General features: G+C 38.0%; 1 protein-coding gene across 14 annotated transcripts in view; it reads left to right on the forward strand.

The window, feature by feature from the left end:
• The window catches only part of lpp (LIM domain containing preferred translocation partner in lipoma), a 239,637-nt gene that overhangs the window by 122,300 nt on the left and 95,857 nt on the right, over positions 1-21,480 (forward strand). For all 14 annotated transcript variants that reach the window (XM_053683518.1, XM_053683523.1, XM_053683517.1 and 11 more), the window contains one exon: positions 14,371-14,477. In XM_053683518.1, the coding sequence (XP_053539493.1) occupies positions 14,371-14,477 (107 nt within the window). The remainder of the gene's footprint in view (positions 1-14,370; positions 14,478-21,480) is intronic.

The raw sequence follows: 21,480 nt of genomic DNA on the forward strand, positions 1-21,480 counted from the left end.
ATATGAACTGACAATGCCTGGAGGCCCCGTCCCCTTCTCCACCCATCTTACATGTTTTCAACTGGACTCGCAAGGGAGAAATGTACACATTTCGTAAAATATGAAGAAAATGATGAATTAATGTAGTTGCACTGGAGTTTTAATGTAGTTGCAGCGAGTAGTTTCAGGGTCCCCAGTTCTCTCCTGATCTTAGGTTACTGTTTATGGGGAGTTTGGCACATTCTACCCGTGTCCATGTGGGTTACGTCCCCTCCAGGTTCTCTGGTTGCCCAGCGTTCCCGGGATCCACCATGACCCTGTCCCATCTTTACTGTAGTGTTCTTGAAACGTACCCAAAGATGTTGTCGACGAATGTTAATATGAGCTTTTACTTGGCTCAGCTTGCAGCTGCTTCCATCAATCATTTTTCACATTTTTAGAGAATGAACCATATCTGCCTGACAGAGCAGGGAACATCCAACCCCACTCTGCTCATACAGGCCAGGGCTGAAAGCTGTAAGCATAGTTCAGCGCTCTCTTTACTTTCAGGTCTGTCATCGTGGAACCATCAACAACAGCTCACATGGGTGTGGCGACGTAGTTGATCTGCTCTGTGCATGTGTGTGAATTACAGTTAGTTGAGCTTATACTTACGACTGTCCAAAAGGAGCAGCTAAGTTTGGTTCGTTGGTAGCGTTACCAATCTTTTCACATCAGTAATGATCATGTGATTCAGATAAATAAATAAATAACTACAAATAATACAACTAAAGCTAAATCCAAATTGGCTGCTAAAAGGTAAATGTGTTATGACTGTAGTTATGAACTGTGTTATGAATGCAGTTTACTCAGTGGTAAACAGGCGGCTATAAGCTGTTAGCCTAGTAGTTCCAGCACACAACAGCAGTAAACATTGGACATTAATCAGATTGGGTCTGATCAGCTACATTTGAAGCAAAGGGGAAAGTTCCGTTTCAGTCAGTTTTGTTTTTGCTTGACGTATCCGTTTGAATGTTTTATCGTAAACTGTTAAAAGCAGTATTTTTACTGTCTAATTGAATTCATTTTGTGCAAACAAACACCATTACAATCTGGTTTTGCTCGGGTTGCAAATATAAGCAGCTTTTTCAGACTGTGTTGCTAATTATCATGGCTCTGTGGGGGGGGGAGGAAAGAAAAACCCATCATTCAGGTAAAGTCTCATTTTAACCACTCACTTACAGATGGTGTTTAAACTTGGTTTCTTGATGAATAACTAGGAGAATGAAATCAGCGTGAGAAAGATGGTCTGTCTCTGTGCGCCTTTTTGTGATTTTGGTCATAAAGACATAGTTAAGTACGTGTGATGGGCCAAGCTTTGATCTCGCTCTGTCTCTCGTTTCTCTCATACCGGGTGATTGTGGGGGAACTGCTGAGTTCTCGTAAAGGACACGAGAAAGTGGCAAGCATATGTACATGCCACAGAAGCCAAACGTCACCGATTTGCCCACACAGTGTGTTTCTGAGCACCGAGCTGAAATCTGAGCAGAATATGTCCCACTCGTAAGTTTCTTTTTGTGTGTCTTTTGAGCTTTGTGGTTAACGCGGCTCCTGGAAGTGCTTCTCGACATCGTATAAAGCAGCGTTAAGGAGGTTCTCTAAAGCCTGCTTTTGAAGTACTGAGGAATTCGAAGGTTAGATATTGTCGCATCGTCTTAGAAGTATTAAAGCATGCTTTCGTTAGTTTTGCAGACAACTCTAGGATTGTTGACCTTCTTTATAAAATATTTCACACATCAGAGGTTCTTTGGAGAAACTAAGAGCACCGAACCTTTTCCTGTAATGTCTAACAAGATTAAAGAACACTTGTAGACACTCCTTTTGTACAAAATACTTCAAACTCCTTGATAGCCTTGGACTTGTGCATGCGAACTTCACTCTTCAAATCATTAGAAAGTGGAAAAATGATACAGATGTATGTTTGACGTCATTATCTTGTTAAAAGATCCATCTTTGGCTTAACCACATGGCAGAAGCAGACAGATTTTCAGCTAAAATCTTCTCAATGATCTACCAGAGGAGTTTCTGGGGGCTTTTGATTGTATGTCGTCCTTGTTTTGCTTTTCATTATACTTTCAGAGCCGAACAAGATTGATTTTGGTCTCATTTGACGAAAACACAGTATTCCAGCTGCAGCTGAGGAAGTTCAGGCACAGCGCTTCTCACATGATCTTAAAAATATTCAATCCCAGTAGCAATTGAAAACTAAAATACGTAATTCTGCGGCTGACCTTTTGCATCTTTTTAATAATGATCTTAGTTAAAGGAAAACGAAATAGTTTCTCCATTTGTTTGACTGGAATATTTGAATCACTGTACATAATGTTTATTTTATACGGTCATTTCTAGCTTTACACTTAAAGGGTACCAATAATTCTGGAGTTAACTGTATTCTCAGAAGCCGTAAAAAAAAAAAAAAAAAAGCCGCAGAACCGTACTTTGATTTCTGTAATATATGTAGGTGGTTTATGAAAAGGGTTTAAAAAATCTCACCCAGTGCTTACTTTACTTCGTGATGTTTCCGTCTCCCTCCTCATCTCTGAGCTGTAAAATCACTCAGGCTTCACTTGGGGTTTTTTCTTTTTCTTTTCTTTTCTTTTTCTTTTCTTTTTTTTTTTTTTTTTTTTTTGGTGTTCTGTGTGGATGCAGATTGACTGCTGTCATGCCTTAAAGATGTGTGTCACACATTCATTTCATCAAAACAGGGTCAGTCCTCAGTCTGCTTCTGGAAATATGTCATAATATTGAGTTCATTCGCCTGCAGCCAGTAGCGAACAGATTTAACGCACGGTCGTTACGTTTGTGCAAAGTTCTGCTAAGAGGACGCGCTGTACGTGTGCTCCAATTATATAGACCAGTTTGGAAGTGCTAAGTGGTTTAAAATCACTAAGTCGGACGTTTTTTGCTGGTACTTCTAGTTACTTCTCATCGTTTTTATCTTGTCATTATGCAGCAGGAAAAGTGTGGATTAGATATGGCAGGAACCACGCGTTAGTGTAGTGAAGAAATGTCAATGCTTCCTGATGAAATTGTGTGCTTAGCATGAAGCAATAGATGATATATTTATTTATTTATTTTTTGGGGGTAACTTTTTGGGACTTTATGCATTTCTTATCCTGTCTTTCTAGTTTGTATTTTCTCTGCGGTCTTGTGTTTTCTTTCTGTCTCGTCGCTTGGCTGGTCATCAGTTAACTGTCTACCGGTTGTTATGTCACTGTCACACTCACGCATGTCACTGTGGGGAGATGACAGGAAACCCAGCGATGAGAATCTCACCGTTCCTATAGAAACCCCAGGCATGCTCTGCCAATTTAGATAAAAAGGCATTTCAGACAAAACACTTCACAACCCTTCCTGTGCCTCGTCTGTAATGAGATACTGTGTGATGATAAATGCGTATATGCAGCTGTCCATCCGGTACAATCTTTCACTATTTTTTCTTTTTTTTCTTTCTTTTTTTAAAAATTCCAATAAATTGTTGTTGTCATTTCCGTTATTATTCCAGTAATACAAAGTAATACAAAACTCACAATGCAGGAGAAAATGAAACAAAACCAGGCTAAATTTCAATGAGCAAATTACACTCTAACACATTCTGTCAAACACAGTGCTCGTCACACGTTAGGCCTCATTTATCAAGCTTTTCATAAAGTTGTGTGTAAATGATTTTTAAAAGCCCAAACTGAACTAAAGGTTCACGAAACTGGCTTCATATGTTGATAAATGTTCCAATAATGCAGCTCAGCAATTGCAGCGAGTCAGCTACTGTCGACACACACTGTCTGTTCATTCTTTTGTTGTGACTGAATTGCTAGTCTTATTAGTATATCTTCTTAGTTTACCCTAATATATTTTTTCCTTTCATTCCACGTTATTACACATAACTTTATTTATGGACTTTAATGTTGTGAATTCCTTATATCTGCGGATTTCTTGAGTTAATACTGATGTCTGGTGAAAATTTCATGTGAATAGCCTCATTGGAAAAATATTTACTGGTGCGTTCAGCGCTTATTTCCCCCACTGTGTGTTTATCATTTCAGTAACACGTCAGTGATATGATTTGAAGAATATCACTTGAGGTTCACATTAGTGAGTCACCTTCTCCATAAATTTACACAAACTCAGGAACTCAGATGATTTCTTTCATCTGACTGACATAAGGCTTAATAACTTAGTCCAGACCAATGTAATCTGAACACATCAAATGCAAACTGGTGTTGTTGCTTCTTTTAGTTATTTTATTCAAATTTTCTACGGCTGCGGTGTTCCTGTCAGATCTCAGAGATCCCCCTCACTGCGTTTCTCGTTTATTTACGCAGTAACATGCAAATACATTTAGAACATGCACACCGTTACGAGTATATTTTGCCACTTGGCTTATTGAATGGGAGAGGGAATGGGAATTTGTTAGGTTTGCAAATGAAACGTTGCTTTTAGTGCTTGCCGATAGACAGTATAATCATATATCAGCAATGTGTAAACTATAATCAGCGCTCACCCTTGATAAACGGTGATCACTCATTTTGGAAACTACTGTAGACGGCCTTGTTTTAAACAGCTTGTTATTTAGGCTAATATCAGGTAAATATTTACATTTTACTCACGTCTGTGTATTCTACAAATGAGAAAACTGGCAGTAGCTTTCCACAAATACTCACGATTGGTATAGGCTACAAATGTATTAGTGAAGGATGCAGGCAAGTACATTTCTTCAAGTCATAAATACGAGAATGAAAAATAAAACAAGATGTAGGGTATGTTATAATAATGCATTTATTTATGACATATTAAGTTATTAGAAAATATATAACTAAATCATTATCGAAATCATCTTCAGTCAGACTAGACTGTTGTAATTTGAACTTGTGTGTGGTTTAATCTGCTCAGTTGTAATTATTTTCACATATTGTTTCGTTTCTACTCTCTGGAATTCATAATTTTGCCTTATAAAGTCATTGTGCTTATTTTACCGAAGGACGAGTGGTGTAACTTCAGGTAAATGAAGTTTATACACCATGAATTCAAATAATAATAATAATAATAATTAAAGAAGTGTAAATCTTGTAAAAACAACAAAGAATTTGGGTTCTTTTAAAAGGTGTAATGAAACTACAGGTAATAATAATAATAATAATAATAATAATAATAATAATAATAAAAAGATGCTTTAGAAAGATTTTTTTTAATGTCAGTGGACTAGTGACTATCATTCAACAGCTACCAACCAGTGAGGGTAAAGGCTAACACATGCTTCCTCTGAGACATGTGAAGCCAGCCAACCACATCTTTTTGAACTGCTGTGTCACTGGGTGATATACTCGGAGGAAAGCTCTATCCTATCTGCCCCACGGCTGATTTTGCTCTCTTGGATTCCCAGCCACGGGTCACTGTGGCATCTTCACGATTTGACCTCACAGTCTCTGGGCGCTACAGCAAGTGCTTGTGTCTGTTGCGCCACTTTGGAGCTTTATAAAGATTTGAATGGCCCGTTACATTTTAACAGTGAATACTAAAAATTTCACATTGGCATAAATACAGCACAGGGGTTAAGGAGTGAATTGTTTTGGTAAACATATTATTCAGGTATTGTCACTGTGGCTGCAGATCTATAGAGGTCCTCAGGAATCTGTGTGGCAGCATGAGTTGTTATCTGTGCTACTGTTGGCCGACCTCATCAGTAAAACACCTTATTCAGATCAGCACCACTAGAACAGCATCACTGTTATTGTCCATAGTGCTAAAAATCAAACGAATGTGCATTTAATCTTAGTTGAACAACCACCATAGGGATTTTTTCCTAACGCCCGTCTCATTTGCCGATCAACCTAATGCTCTCTTATTTATTTGCTTAATTATTATTCAGCTGGGAGCATTTTGTATCAGCTATCACATCTCCTACTTTATATTCCATGGTACTATACATTTCTTCAATATCACTTCATACATGTTAATTTGTTTTGTCTAAACATTTTGTTATTGGGACCTCATTCTTTTGTTCAATGCTCCCCCCCCCCCCCCCCCCCCCCCGCGTCATTCCTCTTTATTACACATAACTTCATTAATGTACTTTAGTGTTTGGATTTCTTTATATGTGTGGATTTCTTGAGTTAATACCAAAGTCTGGTGAAAATTTCATGTGAATCACCTCATTGGAAATATATTTACTGAAAACAATGTTGACGCATCCAACGCTTATTTCCCCCCCACTGTATCCTCACTTGAACTTAAGGCCCCCTGGTTCACTCTCTGACCTGGTTTTTATTAGCTAGCATTCCTCTTCACTCAGCAGCCCCTCATTCTCGCCCGCCCGACATTCCTCTATTTTATTTTCGGCTGTTGCATTACACTCTGCTGAACTCAGCATGTAGGCTTTATAACGCAACATGGTGCCCATTACTGCGGTCCTTCACCCTCATCCACCACGGTTTAGCCATGTTGTGTACCTACATGTAATGGTGGTAGACTGAAATGGCAGGTTGGAAAGTTTTTTTTTTTTTTTTTTTTAATCATATTACCCCAAACAGCAAGGAATTAAACACTTTGGGTCATGCTGTTATAGGAAAATAATGAACGAGCGTGTGGTGGGATGCAGCAGAGTTACTGTTACAGATCCAAGATTGGTTATTTTCCCAACAGCACTCCCTCTCTGCAACAGTTTTCCATTGATTTCTATTTTAACATATTAAAGAATGACACATCATGCTTTTTTAACTGTTTACATTGAATGTTTTGGAATGTTCGTGAGGCAAGTTCCTGTTATCACTTAGATTATAACAGCTGTAAACAGTCATTCCCTCACCAGACTCTCTTGTTATTCTGTCTCTTAAAGTTAACAAGACCAAAAATGTAGTTTATCGTGTTAGCGATTTCTCCGTCCTGACTGTTGCAAAGCCCTGACACTGGAGACTCCTTCCATAAATATTAAATAAGCCTCTCCTTACAGAACACGTCACCATATCAACGATTACATGATTTGATTTGTTAATAATACACGTTTTTTGATATTAGACTTGGATTCAAGTTACTGTGAATTAGATGTTTCTGTAGAAATTAAACCCTGCATTTAATATAAACATGTCAATTGTATTACAGCTGGAATTATTGTCAGAGCTGCTGTTAGAAAATTAAACAACTACTGATCAGATTTGAGAATACAAGTTTACTGTCATATAAATAAATGCATCTCAAAATAATGACGCTAACCACGTTTTAGCCAAATGATCTTGGATAGCTAGCACACTAAGGATCTTGGATGCTGGTTTGCACAGTATAATAGCTTAGGGTTAGCTAGCATGCTAGTGAGATTAGCTGCTAGTTTATAAATTATAAACCACTGTGACCTTTAACCGACTAAACATCCACTGCTCTTTCTATCGAAGTGTTGGAGTTGAATATTTTTGCACTCGATTTATTGAACTTTTTATGTAATTGTTTTCATTTCATTTAGCGGCAATGTGTTCACTATGGAAAATGTGTGAATGCTCAACCCATGGTTTCATGAAAAAGTATTAGTAGCATAATGCTAAGTATTGCAGTTACTACAGTCCTGCTAATAGTTAGCTGGCTTGCTAGCGACATTGACTACTGTTTTGCACAATATAATTGAGTAAAATTTTAACTTTTAATTACATGATATAAGACTTGAACTTAAGACACCGTGACACCTTAGGGTGTTTTAAATATCTTAATTTAATCTGAACCCTGTAAATTAGTGCCATCTCCAAGAGAAATATTAACAGTTGGTTTAAGAACTTAGTTGGTTGAAAAAACTACTGCTGGAGAGGTAACCGTTTTCAAAGCTTACTATACAGATGGCAACATTAGTCCGATACCGAATTTGCATTACTTTCATGCAAGCCAGACTTCTAGCATTTGCTAGAGAGTCTGGTACGTTACATTAATACACAAGGCCAAGAACCACCTGCTTTCACAGAAAGAGGCAATTTGTTTGACATGGCAGATGGTCAACCACAGGCATTTTCCCATAACAAAAGATCTCATTTACTCACCACTAACTGCCTCAGACAAAATTTAAAAAGACAGGATTCTTTTTTTAAGACAGGAACTTTGTTTAATCTACTGACTATATCTTGCAAAACCTTTCAAAGTCCTGAATCTTGTGGCCAGACAAATGTACAGAAAATATAAGTCACTCTGTGGCCCATGGGTGTGGCATCTGGAACTCTATAAAAGCTATTAGTTGCATCTACTGCACCTACAACCAGTAATAGCTGCAGGAACTTGCGATTTCAAGTAGTCAAACTTGGGGTAGTCTTCTCAACTACCAGTACCTTCCCTGTTTACGGAGTGACGTAAAATCAACTTGGCTGCTTACACTGTATATAGTGTAAAGTTCCCCTTCTCTACTTTTAAATTAGTTTATAGCAGTATTGGCTTAAGCTGAGTTAATATACAAACACAGTCAAATCTATAACACTGTCAAATCTATAACACTGACCATACTAATCGCTGTTTTGAGAAGGTAATCATCAACATTAGATTTGTCATTAACATTAGCAGGTTAGCTTGTTGCTAAGCTACATGCTTTTGCCTGCTGGATAGCTTATTGCTAAGATACACCCTGGGTGCTTCTCAATACTCAAATTGATGCTTCCTTGGGTCCTCGCTCCTCCGTCCTCTAGCCCGTGACCTGGAAATCGATCGACCCTTGAAGAACATATCAATTCTCTGATTGTACCGCGAGGAGAAGAGGAAGCTTCCAGAGGAGCTCGGCACAAGGATTGTTTCTTGACAAAAAAAAAAAAAAAAAACCCTGACGCTTGTATAAATTCCCTTCCTCCTTCACATCTGCCACAATCTCAAGCAAAAAGTCCTTTGAGGATGTGATGGAATTTTGTGTGAAATATAATTAAATAATGATATGATTACAATTAACTGATCCTTGCATGTTTGGATATGCGAAGCTTGCGATCAATTATGTATTGTTCATTAATTCCTTTTATGCATACACACATTTTAAGGCATGTTTAGGAATGCAAGTAATGCTTATATAGCATAAATGTGTGGCCAGTGCTATTCCCACGTAGATATACAGTCATGGGGAAAAGAAAGTACACCCTCATTCAATTCTATGTTTTTATTGATCAGGACGTCATTATCATATTATGTGGTCCTCACCAATTTCTGTAAACAAACAAATAATCCCAGGTGACAATATGAAAACTGATTTCAATATATAGTCATTTTTCCCTAAGAAGTAGAACAATGGGTTTACTCACTGGGGTTGAGGTCTGGACTTTGACTTGGCCATTCCAATACCTTGATTTTTTTTTTTCTTCTTTAGCCATTCAGATGTCGATTTACTGGCCTGCTTGTGATCATTGTTCTGTTGCATGACCCAATTTCAGCCCAGTGTAAGCTGCTGGATAGATGGCCGCACATTTCTCTCAAGAATGTTCTGGTATACAATGGAGTTCATCTGTGTCTCAGCGACTGCAAGCTTTTTAGGTTCTGGGTCTGCAAAACAAGCCCAAATCATCACCCCTCCACCACCATGCTTGAAGTTGTTATGAGGTGTTTGTGGTGCATGATGACCAAACAACTCCACCTTGGTCTTATCAGTCCAAAGGATATCATTAAGTCATGGTCCATATTATTTTTGGAGAGAAGGGAGTTTTTCCTAGCCATACTCGTTCAATCTTTTTCTAATTGTGTTGTCATAAACATAAACATTAAATGTGCTTACAGAGGCCTGTAGGTCACATGATGTGGCTCTTGGGTTTTTCTTTATATCTTCGAGCATTAGAAGGTCTGACCTTGAACTTAATTTGCTGGTATACCCACTCCTTAGAAAATTGACGACTGTCTTAAATGGTCGAATGGTGCATTTCAAATTGTTTGGCCTTATACAGTAACCCTTCCCAGAATGATGAGCAGCAACAGTTGGTTCTCTGAGGTCATGACGCCTCAGAGAACCAACATCATTAAAATCTGTTGTTTTATTTTTTTCATCACCTGAGGTTATGTGCTTGTTTGTAGAAGCTGGTGAGGACCACACAATTGTTATTTAGGCAGTGATGAATAAAAACATAGAATTGCAGGAGGGTGTAGTTTCTTTTTCCCACGACTGTATACACTATTTCATCAAAGGCCTTGACTTTTTCTTTCTCTGGCAGTGTGTTAGCAATTCTGCTAAGCACTTCTCAATGACTCTTTTTGAAGATCTTCCTGCTGAGAATAGCTGTTTGAATTCATCACCTTTCCACTCTTTTCACTCCCTCGCAATAGTTTAATCTCCCTTCATGTCTGATACTTCAAACTTCCCTCTGTTGTCCCTGTGGAATTCCACTCAAATCCATACACGCCAGTTTTTTCAGCTCCTGTACCCTTCTAGGAGAAAGTCGGTGTACTGCTGTTTGCAGCGGCATGATGCAACGAATCGGCCACGCTGTCTTTTACAGCTAATTAAGAATAGCATTTATTTACCAAGCTGTTGTGGAAGGTAGTGAGGATGTGGGGAGTGATTATGGTAGCTACATGGTGTGTATGGAGGCTTTTCCCACAGGGATAAGGTTTTGGGAATTTCCCACTGGTCATTATCATACTCTGACCGTCCTTGACAGACTGTAAGTTTGTTTACATCACTTGGTATATTTATATGTTTGCGTAATTGGTTTTTGTACTTTGTACTTTTTTCGGATTGTTCAGCAAAAGAGAAACACAATTTATATCTTCATATTTATTGCTTCTAGATCAATGATGAGAGATATTTTTCTAATTCTTCAATCCAGCTATGGATAACTTATGAAATATGTGCTGCCACATCAACCCAGCATTTCATATGCTGGCTTAGAAAATTGCCCCAAGCAGTAAAAAACAAGTATTATATAAAGACTAATGACATAGGATTTTGGACAACAGGTGGTAGGTCAAAACGACAGGTGAAATTGTCTGAAATGTGTGCTTGAGTCTGCAGGAAGTTTGGTTCATGAGCGGTAATATCCTACCAAACTCTCCACAGCATTTTGAATCAGCTCCTTAATAATAGTTATGTTCCCAATTACAAATTAAACCTTTTATGGTGCTCTCAAATAACTTTAATTGCTGATTAGAATGCAGTACACACAAAGCAGCCACTTGTGCATAATAACTCAATAAAGAGCAAGTGATAATGTGTGACATAAAGTAAGTGTTCCTGCTGCTTCTCTTCATCAGTGAGAGCACAGTGTTCAGGCTCTCCAGTCAGCACAAATGGAACGGCTCGTATTCATGGCACACGGCCTATCTGATCTCCCATTGCGGCTTCTAAAGCCTAGGCTAAGACCAGCAAACATCACTCCAGTCTAAGATCTGGATGCTGTGGTTGGAAATCAGAAAAGACATGTTTTTGTGACTAACAATAGTCCAATCCAACCACAAGACACTGTATAGACATTACAGGAACCAGTGTGCTATCTCTTCAAGCAAGAATGAGCTGACAGTCTGTTAATTTCTATATTTATATATTTTTTTCACTGAAACAGTGTTCCCAGTGCCTGAAGATGCAAATGTCATACCGATTTCCAGTCACTGTCTGTTTAGAGAACAGTACGCTGTGCTTTCAGACTTTCTATCTATCAGATTTTTGCCATTTGTTCCTTTAAGTATTGTTCACGTACTATCATAAGGTTAGAAATATATTTCACATGGTAAAAGTTTGCCAAAGTCTTAATTTTCGGTTTTTTTTTTTGTTTGTTTTTTTTTATATAAAAGAAGACCAAATCTACAGTATGTACTACATTACATTCGGAAGTTGATTCCTAGACATCTTGAAATTCCTAGCCAGTTCACCTAGCAGAACATGTGAAACTCCACTCAAACAAGAACTTGAGCTGTGAGGCTTCAGAGTTACCTGTGCTACCATGCCACCCTGAAATTCTATTGATATGCTCAAAATATATTGTTTGTTTGTAATCTTCGAATTACATTATAAACACAGAGCGCCACTATATAAAGTCCACCACTAAAATCTCAAAAATTGTACATTTCGAACATTTCTAGAAGTCTTGGACTCCGATGGCCACAAGCTTTACAACCTTGAAGGTTGGTTTCATATGTGTACATTCTGTATGCTGGTTTACAACGGGAAAATCAACCTTGCGAACACAAGGATACAATAAGTGACTATCTGTTGGATATGCCGTTCAAATAGGTGCAGTGAGTGGTTGAGGTGACTTAGCATGATAGTTGACTCTTGGTGTGTACTCAGATTTTCACACACAACTGTTTTGAAGGGGTTTGCTGAGAATGGTACAGAAAGCACAGATTCTGTCAGGTAAGATCCTATCTTCACGGGCTTCCTGTCAAGTTTAGAATTGATGTTAAAATTCAAATTTATACATACAATGCTGTATGGTTCTGCTCCACAGTACATCATTGACCTTCACCTTTACTCTCCTATTAGAGCATTGAGAGGATGTAATCAACATTTTTTTTATTTTATTTTTTTTTATAAATCTGTCCCTCGTTGTTGTACTAAGACTAAGTGTGATCAAGCCTTTTCTGTGGTTGGTCCCAAACTCCCTTTTCACGTGAGGTCTGCTCCATCTTTAGCTATTTTGAAATCTTTTTTGAATTCTTTGTGTTATAATATTATTTAAAATGATGATCAGCTGCTGTTGTCATGAAATGTGCTTTATAAATAAATTTAATTTGACTAATAACAGAAACTCTTCATTAAAACAGACGGGTCCATATTTTATTTGGAGAGACACAATACACTTTCCTGAAAAGCCTGAGCCATGACCTCAATCTGAGAAATGCTTGATTTTTGAAGAAATTCCACTATCACAGTTTGCACAAGCACTGCCTAAGGTCACTTGAAACCAGTGCATAGCAACATGGCTTCCAGGAAAATACCACTGGTTCAGATCCTCACAGCTTTAAGATGGCTTTCATTGTAACAATAATGTCATTGTAAGCTCTTGGGCAGTTTCTTTCTTTAGTACCGGTTTAGCAGGTTGGTGAGCTCATTGAGAGACAGTGTATAATTAGATGTATAGGTGAGGCAAGCCTTTCACTATAGGTGTTGAATGAGACCAACGTTCTGCTCTTAGCATTTTGGATTTAAGACTTAGCATTTGACTCAAACTGAGCTCCTGTATAGGAAGTCTAAGAGCTACAGAAGTGGTTTTGCTTTATGAGCGAAGACCACAAAACTCCATTCCCTGAATCCTTGCTCTTCCCACTGATATCTCTGGCTGTTCCATTTAGAAAAATGCTCTCTAAAACACTTGCAACGTTAAATATTTGTGGGCCATTTAGAAGAACCTTGGCATCTTCATTCTGCTCCAGTGCCCAAAGGTATCTCATTAGGCCAAGTGAAGGAGGGAAGAGAGAGCGCTAGCAAGAGTATAGAAGAGGAAGAATAAAGGTTGGCACAGAGACTTTTACTGATTTTCTTTCCAGTTCATGACCACTTAAGAAGTCTTGCTGAGTAGTAGTAACTGGAGGCCATGAAGGTTTTACATAAACCTCCTTCTGCATGGAAGCTTCAACATACTGAGCGAAATGCCATGAACTTGGGTCTAATTTATCAGTACAGATTTGAGCTATTGCATGACCACAGCTCTTTAATTTTCTCATTAGATTTTGATAAACTACATCAGTGATGTTAATTAGACTATAATAAAACCAAATACAAGGCCCAAAATAACAAGGAGGAAAATGATTTTTTTGGACAAGTTTCATCAAAGATAGAACATGGCAACTAATTCCTGTTTGGTCTTATAGCCATTCATTTGCAAAGTACTATTATGGTTTGGTCACTAGAAGTACATGCTCAAGCCATTCAGTCTAGAATGGAACTGGGAGTACAGCCAAGCAGGATCTAGTTTAGCGGCAGGATCTTCCTTCAGCCTGAAACCTCTAGAGCAACCCAATCCAGGGATTAGCACTGGACTTTAGAATTCTGCGTTTGGCATGTTGCCATGCTCCTGGCTGGACAAACACAGTGTTTTAACTAGATTTGGACACACAGTTTGCTTGTTCAATCTTAGTAAATACCTGCTTATCAGTGCTTAGGGTCATTTGGTTAATCAAATTATCACAATGATACGGGTGTGTGTGAAACTTTAAGGAAGAATATGAGTCCAAACTCTGATACACACACACATACACGCGCCAGTTTTATGAGGACATGTAATGTCTCTGCCTGTTACAGAACAAAATGTAATCTTGAAGTATTGCATCCCCCTGTTGTAATGCAGGATTCTTTTTTCAGACACTCTGGTGCATGCAAGGCTGCTTTAATGGTTCATTCTTATGTTTTTCCTGAACGTATATCACTTACATGGTTTATAACGTTTTTCCAGCCGTTTAATTTTGGTATTTGTTTTCTGAAATCTACAGGTGATTACCCTCCACCACCTCCCCCTGTAGTGGACACCAGCGGATTGCCATCTTCTTCATCCCTCCCTCCACCTCCACTGATGGATGAGAGCGCCTTTGGATTTCAGGTGAGACTGTACTGGACACCTACACACGTGAGCTAGTAAGATCAAGCATCCTCCATGATCTTTGTATCTTTCTAAACCATTTATAATGTTGCTGCAATGGGCTTATGGCCTTGTTCCTTATCAGACGCTGATCATACGACCTCTTTGTAGTGGCACCGAGGCTATAGTGAAGACTGACACCTATTGGCTCACCTCAGTCACTTCCCCCAGTGTAAAGCTTTAAGAAGAACTTTGTTTTAATTTATTTATTCATTTTCATATGATTCATTTACATGTGATTCATATTCATGTGATTCATTTACATGTGATTCATTTTCACGTGATTCATTTACCTTTTCTCTTCTCTCCTCGCTTCCCTTTCTCAAATATTTCATCGAGAAGAAGAAGAACCCCCAACCACGGCTCGTCATGGCTACTCAATAACTGTCGCTGGTTATATAAATATTATAAAACCCAAGAACAGGCACAAAAATTTAAGTGGGAAGTGTCTGTAACTCCATAAAGTATACAATAAAGGGATGCCATTTATTTAAAAAAAACAACAACAACCAAAAAAAAAACAATAAATACATAAATAAAATATAAATAATATCTGAACACATTTAAACACAAAATATAAAATGGCCTAAACAGGACACCAATCAGCCATAACATTAATACCACCTGCCTAATATTGTGTAGGTGTGTTAGGGAATACTGTTGATATGAAGGGGTGTACTTGGTCTGGGACCCTGTCACTGGTTCTCTGGTTGTACTTCCTTGGACCACTTTTGGTTGGTACTAACCACCGCATCCCGGGAACACCCTACAAGACCTGCCATTTTGGAGATGCCATGACCCAGTCGTCTAGCCATCACAATTTGGCTCAGATCTTTACACTTGCCCATTTGTCCTGCTTTCATCACATCAACTTTGCGACCTGATGATTCACCTACTGCCTAATATATCAAACTCAAAGTTCATTTCTAGAGCACTTTTAAAAACAACAAAACATAAAACTCGTACTGAGTTAAACGCCAAAGAATAAAACTGAGTTAAAAGACTAGATTTAAAAGCAGAAAGTGTCTGGGCCTGCCTAATATGTAGAGGCAAATTATTCCAAAAGTTTGGGGCTGCAACTGCAAAAGCACGGCCACTCCTGCTTTTCATCCTTGCTCGAGGGATGGCCAAAAGTAAATGTTCAGCGCACCTAAGTGCTCTTGATAGAGCATGTGGCTGTATTACATCAGACAGATATCTTGGTGCGAGTCCATTTAACGATTTAAATACGTAAAACTAAAATTTAAAATCAATTCCAAAATGAACAGGAAGCCAGTGAAGGGAAGCCAATACTGGTGTAATATGTTCTCGCTTGCACATTCCTGTTAACAGATGAGCAGCAGCATTTTGTACCATCTGCAAACGTGTTAGGGAGGCTTGGCTAATACCTACATAAAGGCCATTACAGTAGTCAAGGCGGGTCGAGATGAAAACATGCATAACCCTTTCAAAATCATCAAATGACAGAAAAGACTTGACTTTGGATAATTTCCTCAACTGGAAAAAAGCTAGATTTTATTACTAAATTAATCTGTTTATCCAGTTTAAAGTCACTGTCCATAACAACACCCAGGTTTTTTACAGTGGGCTTCACATATGGTTTTATAGCACGCAGATCCAGATAAGGGGACTCGTGGATATAATATATCCCACCCCTTGACAGGTACCATTGTAACAAGATGATTGATGTGATTCACTTCACCTGTCAGTGGTTTCATTGTGATGGCTGATCGGTGTATGTGTATCTACATACCGTATATGTGCCAGAATTTGTTTATGACACGGTGGCCTGGGAAAACCCATCACATGTCTGTGTGTGGCTGAATTCAGCCAGAAAAGACCAAATTGAGTTTTCTCATGATTTGATCTGGGTATTGGCAAGTTACATGCCATAGTGAAATGGATAGACCCTAATAAATTCAGTTTGTAATCAGATATCAAACTGTCTGCGATGTTCCTGTGCCATCACATCATCAATCGAAGCAGAAAAAGCGTTTACAGACTCTGTACACATGACAGTGGACAAAATAAAAACCAACAAAAAGAGAGAGGCTTAAATGACGTACATTAAGAAGTACAAAAAAAAGCCTAAATGTCGTATTTATTAGAGAAGCACTGATACTAAATTTTTCTACCGATAACCAGAGTTATCAGAGTGGTATCGGCCGATACCGATAGTTCTACCTTTTATGCCTTCTTTTAAATGAATAATAATCAATTCCATAATTCTGAAAGAAATGTAAATAAAAACTTTATTCTCTCCATTTCAACAAGTTGTTTCTCGGTAACTGATCTCAGAAACAGAAAACACATTACTCTAATTAACATTAACACATGAACTAAATTCTGAAGATTAAAGTAAGATTTCTTAACTTATTGAATGTTATTAATTCATATTAACATTGACTGAATTGTAAAAAAAAAAACTCCTGTTAGTTTCACATTCACCCACCACAAACACAAGTATTTCTACTCCATCACTGAACATCAAACTAGTAATGTATGATATAAACTTTTTTATATATTAACATTAACTGGATATGAAATATACTACTATACAAATATATTTTTCTGTGCAGTATATACTTTTTTGTCAACTCATCTTCATTTAAGTCTTTCAACAGTGTACTGGCCCTTTAATTCAGCTCGGGCAGCGCGGCAAAATTTAGACTTGACGCTGAAACTCCCACTTCACTGCTGCTCACTTCCGGTGTGAAATTTTAGCAGTGCAGACATTACAAACTGCAGTTTTGTCATCATTCCACACAAGAGACATCATCTTTACTCACAGCATGAAATCAATGTGTTTTCCCGCCCTCTTTTGATTGACAGGATATAATCGGCCCTGATCATCGGATGTTTTTAAACTATATAATCGGTAATAATAACAATAATCGGTATCGGCAGATAAAAGCTATTTTTCCCGCTATGGGCTATCGGCCGATACCGATTATTGGCTGATACATCAGTGCATCTCTAGTGTATATTAGTAAGAAGAAATGTAGTCAACAGAACTGACTGAATCAATCAGCAATTCTGTTGATACCATGAAAGTGTTATTAAACAAAATCAGGTTCCCAGCCTGTATATGTATATATATAAAGTTCAATTTTCACTTTCTTTCAAAATGAAACAAATTTTTAACATCGTCAATAAAGGAAATTCTAGGCTAATTAATTTTGCAAAGTGATTACAGAGTTGCACAGCAGCTGCCTTTACACACACTCCCTACTCGCTTACTTTCATATCTACATGGCCTTATTGTATTTCCCTTTATCTAATGTCTGTAATGCTGTTTGCAGCTGTTGTAACTGGGTTATTTTACAGCATATTAAATTTCTAATCGTTTATCATGGTTTGTGTTTGCCAGTAAACACAACCACTTCATGGTTAATTGTCTTGTTTGTTGCCTCTCTCTGCTTCATTAAAGGCATGAACTGAAACTGCTGATAGCAGAGACACAGCTCGGATCACAAGCATTTTAAAACTCCAGCTCGCACACCAGTTGCAGGAATTCTAATAAGTGAGAAGGATTTTGTTGGATGAATGCTGCTGAATTAATCCAACAACCCTGAGTTTAATGTCTAACTTGAGCATTTCTTTAAAAAAATTTTTTTTCGTTTAAAATGTTCTCCTCGTGTTTGCACGCTGAATATGAAGGCAGCAGTAAATGTGGAAGCACACCCTGAGCGAGCACCGTGTCATGATTTGATAAAGCAGTCTCTGGTGTTATTTATGTATTCATTTTTGCATCTGAGTTTTTACGAATGATTGTGTCCATTTTGCATGAAACAAGGTAGCATGAGGCTGTGAAACCTTTTAAAAGTCCTCCCATGGGTCATAAATTCCTAAAATCATAAATTCATTAGTAATGTCACATGTTCTGGTTGCTTGGAAACCTTAGGCCCTGTTTACACTAGAGCGTTTTCGTTTTAAAATGAAAACGATCCTCGTCCACACTGGCGTTTCCGCTGAGTTTCAGAAACGATCTGCGTCCACACAACACGACCGAGTACACGTCACATGACCATTCCTTCACACTGGGCATGCGCATACAAGTGCAAACAGGAAGTTGGTTGATGGTTACCAGCAAGCACAACAAACTGGCATTCCATGTAGGGCTCACGCCGCTTGAAATGAGATTGGTTGCCGATCACTCTAATCATAGCTCGCTTCTTGCGCATGTAGGCATCTTCAGTTTTATAAAATACAGAATTTAACTGCACAATGGCTGCTAAGAATGACAACAAAGCCAACAAAACTTGCGGTTCAGTCTCGGTATTATTGCATATATAATCAAGGTAGCGTAACGGTCATATGGTAGGGGCTTGACGAATCAGGGAAGGATACGCAATGATCCAGAAGACCCAATCAGGAAGCGAATGTGGGCAAGGCCATGCCTTCGTTTTGGTCTATTTACACTGAAACGTGGGCCCGGAGTTTTCAAACTAAAAAGGGGTCTTCAGCATTTCCAAAAGTCTCCGTTTTTGAGGGTCGTAAACACCGGAGTAACGTAGAGGACAGGCGTAACCGTAGCGAAAGTTTCAAAAACGAAAATGCACTCGTGTAATCAGGGCCTTGACGAGGTGAAAAAATGGTAGCGAAAGTAATGTATGAAAGTATGGAAAACTAACAAGCTAGTTAAGTGCTGTAATATAGACTAAACATTTGCTCCCTCGACAAAATGTCATTCAGCTATACCATGTGATGTTCTCTCCTAGCATTGCACATAAAACATATTAGAGTCCAGCTAGCTTTTTTTAATTTCTCTTTGTGTGTTTAACTTTGAGGTGGCTATGTGTTGTGTTAACAGGTAAATTAAATGTCGGCTTTGCAGTAGACTTAATTATGCTTGGTTGCATCAGTCAGATCCCATCTTGGTCGATGTGTGTAGTGCAGCAGGCGGTGGTATTCAAAAAAGTGTCTTGCAGAATGTAATTACAGAATTGAGGTGTGCCGCACCGCCACGAAGCGCATTGTGTTTAAACAAAGCTGCATACCAAGTGCAAATTTTTGTTGGGTGAAACACAGTAAATTAGTAGGTTGTTGAACATACTTGTCTACCAAGCAGCTATGAATATACAAACAAGTAGAACTTGAAATTGCTCGTCTCCAAATATGATCATGTCACCCCAATTTTAGCACCGCTCCATCGGTTCCTGGTCCATTTTAGGATCCAGTTTAAGATTCTGTGGTTTGTCTTTAAAACTCTTAATGATCAAGCTCCTTCTTATCTCAAAGATCTTCTTGCACCACATTTATATAGCACAGTGGTTCTCGACTAGGGGGCGTGGAGAGATCGGAAGGGCGGCGCAAATTGTTTTCATTTGGGTCCTCTGTGTATTTTATTGCTTTTCAAATAGAATGTGCATAAATGAAAAACCCCACGTTCCCTCTCCCTCTGTATTTTGTTTTTGCTGGGGAGAGACTGAGCTTAGCTGCCTTTTATATAGCTATCAGTGCAGACGAGTGTTCCCAACTAAGCAACTTTTCAGACCCCATTAGCGACTTTTTTTTTTTTTTTTCAAAAAAAACAAACAAAAACAAAAAAACACCTAACGACAAACCTAGCGACTTTTTGGTCAAACCTTAGCAACTTTCCAAATGACACCAGTACTGTCCTGCAGGTGTGAGGTCTTGCTTTCCCTCTGTACTCACACCTCTCTCTGCGTCTGCTCTGTTCAGTGAGTGGCTGAAAGCCAGGGATTTAACAGTGACATGGATAACGAGACACGCCCTTCATCCCTAGTCTTTAGAACACAAGACAAATGGAATGCAACATTTTTTAAATGGAAAATAGTCCACGTTATTACAGCCTAGTTCTCTTGTTCAAAGTAGTTCTAGTGTTTAGAAACCTTTTTGTTCATTTATTTTCCATGCCTGCCCATAATATAATTTTATAGAAGTTATTTTTTTAAAAATCATCAAAGTTTTGAAAAGTAATTAAAAACACAACTCCATCAAAAACAAATTATATATTAGGTGTGTGTGTGTGTGTGTATGTATGTATATATATGTATATATATGTATGTGTGTGTATATGTGTCATATATATATATATATATATATATATATATATATATATATATAATATATATATATGTGTGTGTGTGTGTGTCTCTCTCTCTCTCTCTCTCTCTCTCTCTCTCTCTATATATATATATATATATATATATATATATATATATATATATATATATATATATATATATATATATAAAGATCTTCTGATAGTTTTCTTTTGTATGACCCTTGATCCCGTTTAAAAACTAAAGGGGATAGAGCTTTTTCAGTCTCTGTCCCTCGTTTATGGAATCAATTGCCACTGGATATCTGCCTTGCACCTACTATTATCATTTTTAAAAAGTGGCTGAAAGTGTATCTCTTCTCCCAGGCGTTTCAATCAAATTTTTTTAACTATTGTTTATTGTCTGTCTCTATTTGGTTTTATTCTGTTTTCTATTTTGCTTTTTGTTACTCTGTTCAGCACTTTGGTCAGCTTTGCTGTGTTTAAATGTGCTATATAAATAAAATGTACTTACTTACTAGAACTTGTGAAGGGGATGCCTTCAGCACCAAGAACAGGCCACACGTACATGTAAGAAACATCTTTCTCTGATTAAACAGGAAGGAAGCTATTGAAGCAAAACTATTTCATGCATTTGACCTTGCTTTACCGTATTTGGAGCAATTCCAAAATCGAATCAGTTCATTTGCTGGTTACAATGATAACGCCATACAATTCTTACAAACATTCAACCACTCATTCTTGAGATGCCGCACTAATGAGACAGGTTATTAATAATAATAATAAAAAAAAGCCTAGAAGCATTGCGGTTAAAGTGTGATAAAGCATGGAAGGTTGTCAGTTCAAATGGTGGTACTGCTGAAGGGGCATGGTTCAGCTCTTAACCTTCACTCGGATTGTATTCTGCATCACTTGTAAGTCTGTTTGGTAAAACAC

Source organism: Ictalurus punctatus, chromosome 11 (assembly GCF_001660625.3).
Source record: "Ictalurus punctatus breed USDA103 chromosome 11, Coco_2.0, whole genome shotgun sequence".
NCBI lineage: Eukaryota > Metazoa > Chordata > Actinopteri > Siluriformes > Ictaluridae > Ictalurus > Ictalurus punctatus.